Genomic DNA, 16,712 nt, shown 5'->3' on the forward strand with positions numbered 1-16,712 from the left:
CATCAACTGGGTGCTGGCTGGCCAGACATCTGCCTACATCTGCTTGTCCAGAGTTAGTGTTGCAGCCAGGTGTGGCCGTGCCTGGCTCTTACATCATGGTGTCAGAGATCTGAACTGCAGGGACTTTTTAATTCACTGAACCTTCTCTCTAGCGCCCCCCTCCAGTTTTCCATATTTTTCTTATCTTCATCATGTTCCACCCTTCTTGTAGCATCTGTCACCCCTCCAGGCGTTTGAGATTTCAACTTGGTGAAGTACTCCAGCCAACTGTACTACCAAGTGTCCTGTCCCTAGGAGAACTAAGATGTGCTGGCTAGTTTTATGCCAACTTGACACAAGCAAGAGGCATTTGGTAACCTCAGTTGAGAAAATGCCCCCACCAGCTTGGCCTGGGGTGTATTTTCCTAATTAGTCATTGAAGTAGGTGGGCCTAGTCCACTGTGGATGATGCCACCCTTTGGAAGGCAGTCCTAGGGTATATAAGAAAGCAAACTGAGCGAGGCAGTAAGCAGCACTCCTCCATGGCCTCTGCATCAGTGTCCGCCTCTAGGTTCCTTCCTGGAGTTCCTGCTCAGCTTCCCTCAGTGATGGACTGTGATGTGGAAGTGTAAGCTGAACCAGATTCCCTCCCCGGCCCTGCCCCCAGGTGGGTTTTGGTTATAGTGTGTATCACAGCAATTGAAACCCCAAGAAACAAGACTGTGCTAATGATGATGGAGGGGTGGTTGGGGGCCAGTGAAGGGGCCGTTAGGGAAACAAGGCTGGGAGGTAGGCCTGAGCACAGTCCCCCAGGCTTCTCCCAGATTGTTTTCTGTCTGCAGAGACTTGTGGACAGGGCAGTCAGAGAAGGGAGTGTGGGGAATGGAATGAGGGCTGTGTGGAGGCAAAAAAGGCAGACATTAGATAACTGGTTCCAGCTGTCACATACATCCTTGCCTTTGGACTTGAGCCACAGGAGTGACGAGGAGAAACACCCGGAAACAAGAATTGATCTCATGGCTGTTGGTTCTTGGAATAAGATTTTTACAGGGTGCTGTGTGGAAGGTGGGGGTGCACAGAGTCCCAGGAGCTTCTTGAAGCCGTGTCCATAAGAGTCAAGTCACTGAAGACAGCATTCAAAGGCATCAGAGAGCACAGAGCCCTGATCTCCTCTTGTTATTGGCACTAAGGTCCCAATGGGACCATGAATGCAGAGAACTTTGTCCAACTGCCTGGACCAGCATGTGTAATTTGGCAGTGATGGACCCTGAACATGTTTTGTTTGAATTTGCATGATCCAGGAATTGGGAATTTCTTGGAGAACTCAGTTTGGGGTCTTCTTGGACTATTGGTTCATCTGGCCACATGGGGCCCACATTTCCATAGGGGACCTACAGACTGGGGGCAAGGGGAGCCATCTTCATTCACAGGAGCCTGTGGCTTTTTTTATCCACTGTCTCTACCTGGTGGTGTCTGACTTTTGTCTGGGATGACTCATCCTGAATGTGGGCAGCCCCACGTCATGGGCTTCCATCCTGGACTGAACAAAGAGAAGCAAGGTGGATGAACCCCAGAGATCTCTGCTTCCGGATTCAGCCCTGCGACTGGGTCTTCATCACCAGATGGACTGTGTCCTCAGACTGTGAGCCCAAACAACCCCTCCTTCATCAGGTGGCTTTTTGTCACAGCAAGGAGAAGAGAAATCAGGACTCCCCCAACTTCAGTGAACATGTGAAATGGCGAGTCTCATTTATACGAGGAATTTGCAAAATTGTTTGTTAGTCTGTGGGAGCCTCCTGCAGGTGGGTTTGAGTAGGAGGGTCCCTTCTAGAACAAACAGAAGTGATGCTCCTTGGGTCAAGGCTAAGGTGGACCAGCTCCTCATCTGTGTCTCAAGACTCCTGGCAGAAACCTAAAACCCCAAGAATCATGCCTCGTGACTGTACACGCAGCCAAGCCTGCATTGCAGAAATGTGAAAACTGAGACCCAAAGGGAGGAGCTTGTCCCAGCTCACAGAGGAAGCTCGAGCTGCAGCCAACACTTGACCCACATTCCTTGTTTGACCGTCTATGACACTAGACATAGTGAAATAGACCTAATTCATTTATTGACTCCCAGAAACCAGAGGTACCACTGAGTCGAATTCTCTGAGGCTCTGTCTGGACTTGTTGGGAAAAGAGATTGCATCGATTAGCAATGTCTGCCTTGGGTGGAGAAGAAAGTGTGTGTGGGAGGGTCACAGCATGTGTATATCATGGGAGAGCATTTCCTGTGAATATGAAAGAAATGTTTTCCTACCTTTAAAGTTGGGCCTGATCCTGGCGTCATACCCAGAAGTCCTCCCCATGAGCTTATCCAGGAAGTCGGAGGGCGACATAGGCTTGGGTGCAGAGCGAGCAGCGTCAGCCTCCTTGGAAGCCGCAAGGCTAGGAAGAGAGAGAGAAGAAGCACAAGGTTGACGGTGGCTCTTCTCCAAGCTCTGATCAGACCCTAGCCTTGTCCAGCCATGTAAAACCCCTGGAGTGCTCTGAGCTTGAGCTAGGTCTTTAAGGAGGAAGGCACAGGCCACACTGTTTATCCAGCCCCAGTGGAAGTCAGCATCTGACAGGTTGGTAGGTCTCCGACTCCTCCCAGCGTCTGAGACCATGAGTCATCACAGAGGCTGTTGGGTCTCCTTGGGAGAGGAGGCTGAGGAGTTGGATCTGGGTCTCCCTTGAGGAGAAGAGTGAGGGGTCAGTCTGGCTGACTCAGCTCTGCCTTGGGTACCTGCCCTCTCACAAGTGCGTGGGCTATTGAAGGATCTCAGAGATAACCATTTCCTTTTAAGTTCTTCTCAGAATCAGCTATCGTAAAAATAAGTAAACAGATAAAAAGTTGCTACAGTCAAATGCATTTGGAAATACAAATTCAACCCCCTGACCTTTTGCAGGCTTATACACTTACGCACAAGAATGCTTACATTACAAAATAAGCATTTTAGAAATCCACCATTAGAAACTGGAGGTGGTGCATGCCTGTAACCTCAGCACTCTAGAGGCTTAGGCAAGAGGATTGCTGTAAGTTTGAAGCCATCTTGTGCTACATAGCGAAAACTACCCTGCCCCCCCCCCCAAAAAAAAAAAAAAAAAGTGACTTCCTTGAGAAGCCCACCTCCATGCTCATGGGTGTCTTTCTTTCTGAGCACTTCTCTTTTTCTTAACCCTGTGCTGAAAGTCTAGACCAAAATATCTTTAATAACTCACATCACTGCTAACAAAAAGTTGGGGATGGGGTGGGCAAAGTTGAGGCAGCGCAGTGGAAGGTTCACCACGGGTTCCAGAGTTGATCAGTTAATCCTTGGTACCAGGAGTTGGGAGGTTGGAAAGCAAGTGTATACTCCAAGGTATTTCTGTCAGGCCTCTTTCCCTAACAAGGTATGTTAGTAATGTCTAAGCAAAGTCCCAAAGGTGCCCAGATCTCAATGTGAGTCACAGTTGGAGCCATGGGGGTTGAAGAGAAATCACTTGGGTTGCTTTGGGTCCTTAAAAGACATGAAGTCTACATCTATGCTCACATGGAGGGGTCCATATGCTGCCCTGGCAGAGGCTTGTGGGTCTTCAAAGATGGAGGAAACACAGAAGCAAGCTGAGACGTGCGCGCATGTGTGTGTGTGTGTGTGTGTGTGTGTGTGTGTGTGTGTGTGTGTGTGTGTGTGTGCATTAGCCGTGAGTCCCCAAGTGTCCATCCTGAACTGGACTCATTCTTTGCTCACCCCTCTTTCTTGAACCTTTGTCTTCATTGCTGGGGACGGACCCCAGGGTCCTGCACACATTGGGCAGGCATTCCAGCACTGACCGCCTCATGTCTCACCCTTGCCCAACTCCTTCTCTGTTGGTGTCCCTGCTAATTGTCTAGTAATCTGCTGTCATGGCTGCTGCTCAACTCTGCGTCTCACCGTGGCACGGCACATCCCTTTTCCTTCATGTCCTGCTGCAGCCCAAGTTTACCCTCCAGACTCCAGGCCACTGCTTTCTTCCTGACTCTACCACCATCTCTGCTTCCTAGGACTCCCAGTCGGGGTCTCCTGTGTCCGCATTTTCTTTTCTTCCTCACTCACCATGTCCTGTTAAGCCACGAGACAATTGTGATACATTTATTTACAGGGTTGTGTTTCCCGCCTCAGCTTCCTATATGACTGGATCCCAGACATGCACAGTTACACTGACTTTAGAAGTTAAAATTACATTTATCTATCTATCTATCTATCTATCTATCTATCTATCTATCTATCTATCTATCTATCTATCTATCTATCTACCTATCTACCTACCTACCTACCTACCTACCTACCTACCTACCTACCTATCTATCTATCTATCTATCTATCTATCTATCTATCTACCTATCTATCTATCTATTTAGTGTGTGTGTATGTGCATATGCATGGTGATCAGAGGACAACTTGAAGAAATAATTTTTTTTTTCTGTCCATCTTGTGGGTCCTGGGGATCGAACTCAGGCAGTCACACTTGATGACAAGAGCCTTTACCCAGTGAGCCACCTGCTAGTCCCAACTGTTTGTTTTTGAAACTGTATCTGTTTATATCCAAGGGCAGGGATCACATAATTTTCTTTTATTTATTCCCTATTTGTTCTCTAATCCCCCAGGTGTCTACCCTGATGTCTCAAACTTAATTGGTGCTCAGCAATTGCATGGTGACTGAATGATGATCGAGACACTCATTAATTAATCAAATATACCCGCTAATAGGAAGTGTTTGTAAATATTGGTACATGGGTTAACAATTTAAAAATGATTAGACTATTATACACAGTAATAAAAACGCAGACACAGTCTGGTGTTTCTTAGGAGATTTGCAAGGCATGCTGGGATTTCCTGGACATCCTTACTCAGGCTCTGAGAATGTTCTATTCAAGTCTCAAAGAGCTGTCCTGGACTGATGGAGGACATTGTCATTGTTTGTATGTGGCTAGTGGTGCCGCTGGGGTCCTGTGATGGGATAGCCTTCTGCGTGTATTGATGGGGGTGCCATGTATCCCAAAGGAGGGTGTGTAACAGCTGTGCACAGAGACTAGAGTGTGGATGTGGAGGAGATAATATCACAGAGCTTGGTGTGTGCAAACATGAGGGTACCTGTATCCGTGACAGGTTAGGGCCATCTGTAGTCACGTGGGGCGCAGTGTGTACAGGGACGGGTGAAAGCTGACAACTGTTGATGCATGTACTATACATGTTTGTTTTCCTATGCATTGTAATATATAATGTAGTAATGGCTTCCATACCTACTGCCTGTGTCACCCCAGGAGGGAGAGAGGCAAGAACTGAGAGAGAGAGCCATGGAGGAACACTGCTTGGTGGCTTGCTCCCCATGGTTTGCTCAGTTTACTTTCTTATACACTCCAGGACCACCTGCCCGGGGATGGCACTGCCCATGGTAGGCTGGACCCTCCCCTATCAATCATTAATCAAGAAAATGACCCATAGGCTTGCTGACAGGCCAATCTGAGGGAGGCAATGCCTCAGTTGAGATTCTCTCTTATTGAGTGATTCTAGGTTGTGTCAAGTTGACCATCAAACCTCACCAGGATAGGGACCGTATCAGCCAGGACAATGACAGCCACATGTAAAGGGGAGTGCTTTGTGTCCCGGTGCCTCTGTTGCTTGCCATTGTTTACAGCCTGAGGTTGCCCTCACTGATAGGGGAAAGCTGTGTAGGAAGCATTACAGATACACTCAGACTTAGTGATGACTGTCTCTGAGACGATGGGAGCAGCTGAGAGAAAACTGATTCAATAATGATTCAAGCTGGCTGTGGCGCTACACCCCTACAATCTCAGGACTTGAGAGGTTGAGGCAGGGGGATTGTTACAAGTTTGAGTCCAGCTTGGGATACAGAGTGAGATCCTATCTGGGGGAAAAAAAAAGAAAAAAGAATGGGGCTAGAGCTGGCTCACCCGTTAAGGTACTTCACTGCTCTATCAGAGGGCCCAAGTTCAGATACTAGCACCCACATCAGGTGACTCCAGCTCCTAGGGATCCAACACCCTCTACTGTCCTCCGTGGACACACATACATGTAAAATAAATCTTAAAAACCCTGTCCCCCAAAACAAAAAAGACACAAGCAAACAAAAACAAACCTAAGTTCAACATTATTGTGTGTGTTCAACAACAACCTCCAGATCTCCAAGGTTTCCTAATATTTCCCCAGAAACGAAGGCTCCATCATTGATGCCAAAGTGGTCATTTCCCTGTACCTGATAATCCTCGTCCATTTCTGCCTCTGTTTGGACAGTGCAATTTGCACAGGATTATTTTAAGCCTCTCTCCCATCTTCAGTGGATCTGTGCTCTGGGCATCTGTGGATAGTAAACACACTGCATTTGGAGTCACTGTCTCTGGGGACTCTACAGAGGCGGGACGAGTCTGACAGTGAGGCACCTGGCCACGTATAAGTACTAGGAAGCAAGGCAAATTACTTCATTTTTTAAAGAAAGATTTACTTTATTTTAGATTGTGTGTGTGTGTGTGTGTGTGTGTGTGTGTGTGTGTGTATGTGTGTGTGTATGAGAGAGAGAGGGGGAGCAGGTGTCCATGGTATCCAGAAGAGGGCATTGGATCCCTTAGAGCTAGAGTTATAGGTAAGCTGCCTGACAGGGGTGTTTGAAACTGGACTAGGGTCCTCTTTGAGAGCAGCAAGTGCTTCTTAACTCTGATCCATCTCTCCAGCCCCCAGACAGATCTGATGAGTCCTAATTGACAGAAGGTGAAGGGTCCTCTGTCCCATGGGAGATTTTTTTGCAGTAGATGCATCTTTGGACAGAACATGGGGAATCTGACATCTGATCAGGGCATGTGTCCCACCAGGGGCCTTAAGGCATCTTAGTTGTGACTCCGAATGGCAGATACCATGTGCTTCTGTTTGATTCATTTTTTTTGTCAACTTGACGCAAACTAATGTCACCTGAGGAAAGGGACTCTTAACTGAGGCATTTCCTCATTAGACTGGCCCGGGGCATGTCTGTGGGGGCATTTTCATGATTAATGATTGATGTGGGAGGGCCCAGCCTGTCGTGGGTGGTGCCACCCCCGGGCAGGTGATCCTGGGTTGTGTAAGAAAGCAGGCTGGGAAAGTCAGGGGAAGCCAGCCAGCCAGCTAGCAGTGTTCCTCTATGGCCTCTGCTTCAGTTCTTGCCTCCAGGTCCTGCCCTGAGTTCCTGCCCTGGCTTCTCTTGCTGATGGACTGTCATTTGGTGAGCCAAAAAAGTCATTTCTTCCCTCAGGTTAATTCTGGTCAGAGTTGTTTATCACAGTGACAGAGAGAAGATTGGCCAGCATGCAAAGGCTTGAGCACAGTGTTCAAGCTGTGAGGCAGGGCAGTGGAAGAATGCGGGGACTGTGGAGCCTTGGCTGAGTCACTTCTGGTGTTCAGGTCCCTATGATCTGAAATGAGTGGCTTAGTATGAGGAGGGCCTGAAACCCCAAAGCACCATCTTATGAGTTTGCAGTATCATGCAACTGGTCTTGGGGCGGGAGCTGGTCCTGACTCCTTTGGGGGATGCACACATACTTGTCCTGGTTCTTTCTCATTTAGTGTCAAGATGTCTGTTCAGTGAGTCAACTCATTTTTCAAAGATTTTTTTTTGGAAGAAAGGCCGAACTGATGTCCAGAGTTTCATTCTCCAGGTACAAGGAATAAGGAGTATAGATCTGCATTTTAGAGAAGCCAGGGTTGGCTAGGACATGGGAACTTCCAGTGCACCATATGCAGTACCATGTCACCAAGAAGTGCCTAGGGTGAGCAGAGGGTGATCCTCACAGGGCTCCATGCATTCCATCCCCCTAGCTCACTAGAGACAGAGGAGGCCTAGCCTAAGGGCAGGCAAAGGGATAAGGATTAGAGGTAGTGCAGGAGAGAAATTAAGAGGCCCCAGGTATATGAGAGGGGGATTCTGGGAACTGGATGAGGAAAGGGAAGCAGGAAGAGTGCAAAGAAGAGGAGAGCCCAAGGATGGATGCCTTTGAGGGTGATTAATGGCTCCTATCAAAGGACTGGCTAACGCAGAGCAGTGATTCTCAACCTTCCTAATGCTGCGGCCCTTTAATACAGTTCCTCATGTTGTGATGACCCCCAACCATAACAATACTTTCATTGCTACCTCATCACTGCAATTTTGCTACTGTTATGAACTGTAATATAAATACCCATGTTTTCTGATGGTCTTAGGTGATCCTTGTGAAAGGGTAGTTTGACCTCCAGAGGTGTTGCAACTCACAGGTTGAGAACCACTAATGCAGAGGTTGGACACTCAATGAAGTTGTGGGAGTGGGGGCAGGCAAGAGGGCTTGTGCCTGGAATGACATTGGCGCTCAGACTCCTAGGCTGGTGTGGGGCTGCTTTGAAGACACAGGGGAGGAAAAGTGTGGGCGGATCAGCTTATCTAAAGCCTGGAGGTAAGAGAGAACTTGGGAAGCAGAGAGAAATTGTGTGTGTGTGTGTGTGTGTGTGTGTGTGTGTGTGAGAGAGAGAGAGAGAGAGAGAGAGAGAGAGGAAGAGAGAGAGAGAGAGCGAGAGAGCGCAGTGGCAAGAGGATAAGAGATGAAGGTGGAACACAACTCAGGTTGGAGTTGCAAGGATGGGATCCATGGTCTATGTCCTTATGGTGGGTCTGAAGTTAATGGAAGTGGGGGCCGGGGATATGGTTCAGTGGGTAAAGTGTTTGCTATGCAAGGATGAGAACTTGAGTTTGAATTCCTAGAACCCATGAAAACCAGGGCACATAAGCCAGGCACGGTGGTGCATATCTTCAGTGCCAGCCCTTGAGAGGCAGAGGCAGATGGATCTCTAAGTTAGAAGCCAGCCTGTTCTACCTTCTGGTTTATTAATACATACCCACTGTATGCATCAGGTGTGTGCTTGTGGCATGTGCAAATAAAACTGTCACTGCCAATCAGAATAATTTCCCATACAGTTGTCCCCTTCAGTTCCTGGCACAAAGCAAGGACCCTTTGTCACCCAATGGAGCAGTCTTTGCCTTCTGTTTTTCTTCGTGCGTGCGTGCGTGCGTGTGCGCGCAGGTGCATGTGCAGGTGTCCACGTGCATATGTCATTCTCAATTGCTCTGCACTTGCTCTTTTGAGATAGTCTCTCACTAGTGAACTTAAAGCCCACTGATGAGGCTGTGGTGACTGGCCAGTGAGCCACAGGGATCCTCCTGCCTCCGCTTACCCTGGGATTATAGTTGTATATCGCCCCTCTCAACTTTTTTATGTGGCTTCTGGGGATTGAACTCGGGTTCTCAGACTTGCAATATGAATACTTTTCCCACTGAGCCATCTCTTCAGCTTGCCCTCTGCCTATTGATTGTTCAAGGGGACAGAGCTGGTGAGATACTGTAGCTTTTAGGAGAGGAAGTTGCCATCTGGCTTAGATGGCACCATCAGATCCCTGTGGTAGGCTGGAAGAGGGAGGCAGTATTTGGTTGATCAGAGACATTGTCTGAGTTTTTAGTCATTTAAACCTCCATGCACTATTATAAAGACCCGACCGACATCTGCCACTGTCCAAGCTGTGCTTTTGAATGAAGGGTATGGCAGATGGTAGGGAGGTGCTGTCTTCTGGGCTCTGGGGGAGAGGTGCCTGAGCCAGGCTGGTGTTCTTGGCTTGATGAACTGAACTGATTTCTGTCCCGGGTTTTGGCCCTAGCAAGTTTGGAGGTTGTCATAAGCAAGGATATGGCCGGCCACCCCCAGCTTCTCCTGAGTTGCATCATCAGGTCAACATCTGGCTTCCCCTGGCCAGCTGTGCAGTTCTGATTTTATTTGATTGCAGTAAGGGGCTTAAGCTGGTGGGGGAGAGCCTGACATTTTATTACCCTCACTTCATGATCTGCTAAGCAGTTCTAGGGAGCAGAATGCCACAGCCATGTGCGTTAAGTTCCTCTCCCCAGGGTCTTAGGGAACAAGATGCCCTTGCCTCATCCTGATTTTCATGGCTGCACGTAGGAAAGAGGCACACGTATTTCAATGTGATTTTCTTCTGCTATAGAGATAAAAATCTATGCTCAGGGAGCTGCAAAGAACTTCAGAATTCTTCCGGTTCTCGTCATGCGCTCTGTTGTCAATTCTAGCCTGGTGCTCTCAACAGCGTTCCCTAGCCTTCTGGGCACCACAGAGCAGGGCCAGCCACAGAATGAGTTCAGTGAGAGGGCTAGCAAAATTTAAGGAGGCTCTCCCTCTCAGGGCTGTGGAAGTTCCAGGTTTTGACTGGCAGGGACCTCAGAAAGAAAGCGCCTCCCTTGCTCACCTCACCTTGGTCCTAGCATCTTGGAGCATCTTGGGTCCTCCAGCCCGGTCTTCTCAGGCCACAATTTCTCATACATTGTCAAGTATATTCCCCCAAAGGGAGTGTGTCTGTCTCTCTCACAGTCCACCTTATTTTCAGAAAGCTTCCCTCGGTGGCAGGAAAATCATGAACTGAACACTGATTGTGACTGACTTGCATCTGAACATACTGCATCTTACTTTGTAGAAAAGTCTGTTTCATTTTATACATAAGGAAACCGAGGCTGAAGCGCGTGACTTGTTCAGGCCAGCTTGTGCCCTTTCATTGGGTACTTGCTAAACAATGTTCACGGTTTCCTTATTCTCACCTCCTCGCACTTTCCATGCATGTGCCAAGGCTTGGGTCAGGGAAGTCCTCATTCTCTGGTGGTTGGAGACCAACCCTCAGCTTTTCAACCTTCCTTCTCCGCAGAATAGGAAAAATTGGGTCTTGAGCAGACAGGAGTCAGAGCATAATCTCATAGGATGGTGGACATAGCTTTCATGAAACAGAGAGTCAGATGCATGGAAAGGGCTCCAGAGACACTTATTAAAAATATACGTTGAATCCTGGATAAAGCTTTAGTTACCTGTGCAGTCATATTTCATTAGGGGCTTAATCAGTCTGAAGTCCCCAAATCCCTAGGCACATGGCTGCAATTCCAGCACTTGGGAGAGTGAGGCAGGAAGATTGCTATGAACTTGGGGCTTCATAGTGGGTTTGAGGTCCATCTGGGTGACAGAGTGAGACTCTGTCTCAAACCACCCACCCACCCACCCCTAAATTCTGGCCCTGGTGTCTTCAATCAGACCCTTGGGAAGATTCTTTGTGTGTGTTTGCATGCATGTGTGTTCATGTAGAGGCTGGAGGTCAATGTTGGTGGCTTCTTCAATTGCTTTCTACCCTATTTTTGAGACAAGGTCTCTCACTGAACCTGGAGCTCATGACTTTGCCTAGACTGGCTGGATTCTTCTGTCTCTGCCTCTCTGTCATTGGGTTATAATGATGTGCCATAGCACCTAGGTTTTTCTCATGGGTGCTAGGAGTCCAATTCAGATTCCCATGCATGCATGGCGAGTACATTACTACCCAGGTCATCTCTCCAGTCCAAATTCTTAATGTTCTCTGGGAAAACACAGGACAATGAAGTAGAAGCCATTCTTTTTTATTTCTGGAATACTCATGAATAGTGCATGGAAGGACAGGGCAGCTCACCACTGTCAAACTCATGTCTGTGCATAGGCCCCATATTCCTGATACCTTATGTCACTAATTATAATTCTGCATCAACTACTTCTCTTGACTCTGACTTTCCCTGTGTAGCTCACTGGATGGGGTGGGGTGGGGTATGGGTTGGGGTGGGGAGGGTGTTAAGTGGTCCTGGATGAGACAGGGACATGGGGATTCAGGGAACTCTTTAGAGGCTTTTGTGTTGGGCAACAGGTCTGGTGGGGGGGTTGCTGTAGCTGAGTCCAAGCTCTTAGCAGGCCTGGTATCATCAGCATGCACACCACGAGTCAGCCTCAGCCGGGAGAGCGGACGGCTCTTATTACCTTCAATGCGGCTTTCTGTTTAATCAGATAAATCTCACTGGAGAAATGTGTGTGTGTGTGTGTGTGTGTGTGTGTGTGTGTGTGTGTGTGTGCAGAGAATGGAGCTTGGGCTTCTGAACAGAAAGTTTAGGGAAAAGAGATTGAACAGACGAGTAGAGCTTGGTCATTTGAGGTCACAGGTGGAGAAATATAAACACAGAGGACAAATAGGACTGAAATGGAGATGTGTGTTGGAGAGCTTGTCATGGCTGGGGCTCCTGTTCACTAGGCACTCTGCATGTATTAGCATATTCAGTCTCCTTAATGACCCCATAGAGATGACATCATCACCCCATTTTACTGATGCTGAAGCTGACGCATTCCCTCTCAGACATTTAGCCAAGATTGTGCCTCTAGTGAAGAGCAAGCCTAGGATCCCAGGCATCTCTTCTGCCCACACTGTGGTGCCCATGCTTCTGATGACCGGCAGCTGCTCTTTTATGTTAAAGTTTTCACAACTCTTTGGAACTGCAGGGGAGAACCTGGGGCACTTGGGATTGAAAAAAACATGGTTTGAGAACAACATGGACATCATTCTTGACCCGTGATCATCTTGGATCCCCATAGCATCCCCACAACAGCATCACCAGGGAAAGAGACTTGTTCATGGTCCTAGATAGTAGGGCTGTAAGGCTACTGAAGTGTCCCTGGATCTGATGTGGGACATTTGTTTGAAGATTTGCTCATTCTCAAAAGGTAGTAAAAGGATGGGTGAAATATTTCTTTATTACTTATGAAATAATCTCTACCAAAACTTGTCCCAAGTAAGTCAGCAGTGGGCAGGCATGGTGATGGGGTTGGAATACAGGGTAATCCCAGCACTTGGCATGTAGAGACCAGAGGATTGTAAGTCAAGGTCAGCAGAAGCTATAGAGTGAAAGCCTTCTCACAATGCCAAGGGCCAGGCATGGGGTTCAGCAGTAGAGTGCCTATCTGGCATACGCAAAAGGAAAAAAAAAATCAAAACAGCCCCCCCCTTCTCACTTGCCATTCATCTTACCCCTTTCTGTCCAGTTCACTCATTGTTAAAGCACCATCTGCCTTTACAAACTCTAGCTCTCGAATGACAAAAGGTCCCAGTGTTTTATTTTGTTTTTTAACCAATGTTGTGGAAACAAATGTTAATTTCTCAGATTAGTCAAGGGTTTTCTTTATTAGGCACTTCAAGTTAATAACCATCGCATTTGAGATAGTGTTAAGTTCATTAGTTCATTTATTTACTTACTAAAAATAATTATGGAATACTTATTACATGTCTGAATAGTCTGTGTTGGAGCAGAGTTTAAAAACAACAATATCCGCTAGTCCTTATCGAGTGGCTATAAAGTACCAGACATGAAATTAATTATATTGTGGCTGGAGAGATGACTCAGGGAGCAGAAACACTTGCTGTACTGGTGTGAGAACCTGAGTTCGAATCCTCAGAACCCACATTTAGCTAAGTATGGTTGTGCTCATCTGTAAAGCGAGTGCTCCCGTCATAGGATGGGAGGTGGAGACAGGAGACTACCTGGAAGCAGATGGGCCAGTTGATCTGGTACACGCAGTAGCAAATCAGAAGAGATTGTCTCAAGGTAGAAGGTAAGGACCAACACCTGAGGTTGCCTTCTGACCTTTACCCATGCGCTGTGGCAGGTTCCTGTCTGCACTCACACACTAGAACAAGCCCATGAACATATACATCACACACACACACACACACAAAAGTAAGAGCATCATATGGGCTATCCGCTCTTGTCTACAGCTAAGGATGAGGAAGCTGGGGGTCCTAGAGTTTAAATATCCCACCCAGGTCCTCTCTCTTACCTATATCAGTGCCCAACTTGTGACAGCCAATGCATCCCAGGAACTCTCAAACTAGTAGGTGGAAATCAATCTATAACAAATAAGAGCTTGAATGCCCATCACAACTCTTCCAAGGCTCAGGGAACATTGTGGAAGTGGGAGCAGCAGGAATGGAAGAGGTGGAGGAAGGGCTGAGCTGTGTAGAATGCTGAATTCTCGGCCTGCTGTGGCTGTTGCACTCTTGGACTCATAGTAGTTATGATTTCCTGTACAAATTCTATACTAGGTAACTCCTCCATTATTTGTACTAGCTCCTTTTCTGGGACTGTGATAAAATACCCTGACAATAAGTAACTCAGGTGAGAAAATGTATTTTGGCTTGCATTTCCAGAGGGATAGATGAAGCCTGTGGAGGTGGGGAAGATGTGGTAACAGGTGAGTGTAGTATATGAAAGCAAGAGCTGGAGCAGGCTGGTCATACTCTTCTCCACTCTCAGGAAGCAGAGGGAAAACAGGAAGTGGAGTCAGGCTATAAATCCCCAAAGCCCACCCAAAGCTGCACTAGTGTGAGAATTGAGTTCGAATCCTCGGAACCCATGTAAAGCTAATCATGGTTGTGCTATCTGTGATGATCACACACACACACACACACACACACACACACACACACACACACACTGTGCAACTCAAATACACATTGTTTGCACTTTCGTTGCAAACTCAATACACATTGACTCAACTCAACTACACATTGCTTTCATCCCCAGCTCCCCTGTGCTTCAGGATGAACCTCTATAAAGAGTGTTTACTTAGGAGACTTCAGGAGACAACTCAGTAGAAAGGTAAGTGTGTGGGGTTTGAGGGATGGAAGGATGGCCGTGGATAATGTGGGGAGGGCAAGGTACTTGTGTCCTTCCTTATCTCAGGACTCAGTATCTCAAGTCTGTATTTTTCTCTTTGGCTTTCTTTCCTTTATACCTCCTTCCTATCTTTGGGATCTTATGACTGAGTAACCTCTTCGGAGCTCAAATGGGAACCACATAGGGGTCTGGGTCTCAGGGCTTCTTCATTCTTTTATGACTTAGAATCAGAGAGAAGCAACCTAGAGAATGGTTGAAGCTGTGGCTGGCGACTCAGAAGAGTCTTGGGTTTGATGTCAGCCAGCTGTGATTATTTCTCAAATGATCTTGGAGCAGAACATACTTTCTTTCTCCCGCTGCTTCTCTCTCTCATCCCCCAGAGCTATGAAAAACAAATGTGTATTGTTTCAGCACATAGCTCTGGGTATTTTGTAGTAGCAGTACAAGGTGACTAACACTCTGTAGGTAGATCATGATCACTCTCTTTGTCTGTCTCTCTGTGTGTATGTGTGTATGGTATGTATACTTGCTGTTAACTGGGGTGGGGTGGGTTTTACAGAAGAAGTGTTCTTCTTACAATAGGTATTATCAATATGAGGGTGGTCCTGTGTCAATCAGTGTTAAACAGCTTTCATTGACTCAGAGTTGGCTGATCCGGGCTCTGTGATGGTGAAGCATGGAGGACCTTCTGGAAATTTCTGGAAACTTCTCTGTGCTCTACACTGGAATCTACTAGGGCAACTCATGTTCCCATCTAGAAGTATCATGCATACCTCTGGTAATTATTCTGCTGCACCCTTAGTAATTTCTCTGCAGTAAATTAATGGTCTTACATTAGCATTTTGATAAAAAGGATTAGGATACGATGGTAAGAGGGCAGTCATTGTGCCCACACAGATGGATGCTGTCCAGTGGCAAAAATGTCCATCCACTAGCTGGCTGCTGGCCTTCAGACCAGAGCTCTGTAGTACTTTAAAAAACATTTTCCCAATGATAGAGGCAATAGATGCATGTTGGAAAAGTACAATGAGGATGCAATAAAAATGAAACCCACCAGCATCCTGTCACTTGGATCCTATCAGGAATCCTTTAGATGACATACTGATAAATTTCTTCTAGTTTTTTTCTTTTCCCTGTATAGATAGCTTTTTTTTTTTTTTTTTTTTTTGAGACAGGGTTTCTCTGTGTAGCAGTCCTGGCTAAACCAGGCTGGCCTTGAACTCACAACAGAGACCTGTCTGCCTCTGTCTTAGGTAGTTTAGTTTCTGGGTTTTTCATGGAGGATTCTGAATGAGCATTTTTCCCCTCATTATTAATTTTCAGAAACATAGTTTTAAATGACAGCACATGCTGTGTGTGTTCGTCTTTGTCTTCACTCAGTGGTCCTTCTGTGGATGGGCCTTGACAGTGTTTTCTAGGGCCACACCATTTTGTAAGATGCCTCCATTTTGGATAAGCCACAACAATTCATGTAGCTATGCTAATTATTTAGTTTCCAAACTAGAATAAATTGTTTCTCTAGATCCTTGCCTCCCTCAGTAATCATAAACCCAGAAAGATGCCTGTCAATCGTCTGGTTCTGATGCCCCCCCCACCCCCATTTATTTGTTATGTATACAGTGTTCTGCCTGCAGGTCGGAAGAGGGTGCCAGATCTCATTACAGATGATTGGGAGCCACCATTTAGTTGCTGGGAATTGAACTCAGGACCTTTGTAAGAGCAGCCAGTGCTCTTAACCTCTGAGCCATCTCTCCATCCGATGTTCTGTAACTGACTACTCATTGGTTAACCTCTACAATGGCTGTGGGCTAAAAAAACGGGCGAGTTCAACCTCCTCCCGCTTCCTTTTGCTCTAAAATGCACACAGGAAGGGACCCTCCCTCTGTCATGTGGACCTGAACCCACCTCAGAACCCCCATCATGCTGCTATTGTCTGTCCATCCACAGCATTAATGACTTCTGATAAATCTGTTACCCAATTAGCCATCTGCCTCAGTATCCCCCTTGAACTGCAAACCGAAACCCTTTGGGCAGCATTTTCAACTTTAAGTCATGCTAAAAGTCCCCCTGTGACAAATCTCTGCCCCTGTTGTAGAAACAAAGCTGCCGAGTCCAAGGCTGGAAATGTTTCTGTGGTAGCCGGCTGTAACAGTGAGGAGGAGCCCTCCGCA

At 47.0% G+C, this 16,712-nt stretch overlaps 1 protein-coding gene across 2 annotated transcripts in view; it reads right to left on the reverse strand.

Annotated features, from left to right (window-relative positions):
* Glra1 (glycine receptor alpha 1) overlaps positions 1 to 16,712 on the reverse strand; it is a 93,367-nt gene that overhangs the window by 55,987 nt on the left and 20,668 nt on the right. For both annotated transcript variants that reach the window (XM_028880047.2, XM_028880046.2), the window contains exon 2: positions 2,279 to 2,406. In XM_028880047.2, the coding sequence (XP_028735880.1) occupies positions 2,279 to 2,406 (128 nt within the window). The remainder of the gene's footprint in view (positions 1 to 2,278; positions 2,407 to 16,712) is intronic.

This window comes from Peromyscus leucopus, chromosome 8b, assembly GCF_004664715.2.
Source record: "Peromyscus leucopus breed LL Stock chromosome 8b, UCI_PerLeu_2.1, whole genome shotgun sequence".
In the NCBI taxonomy this organism is placed as follows: domain Eukaryota; kingdom Metazoa; phylum Chordata; class Mammalia; order Rodentia; family Cricetidae; genus Peromyscus; species Peromyscus leucopus.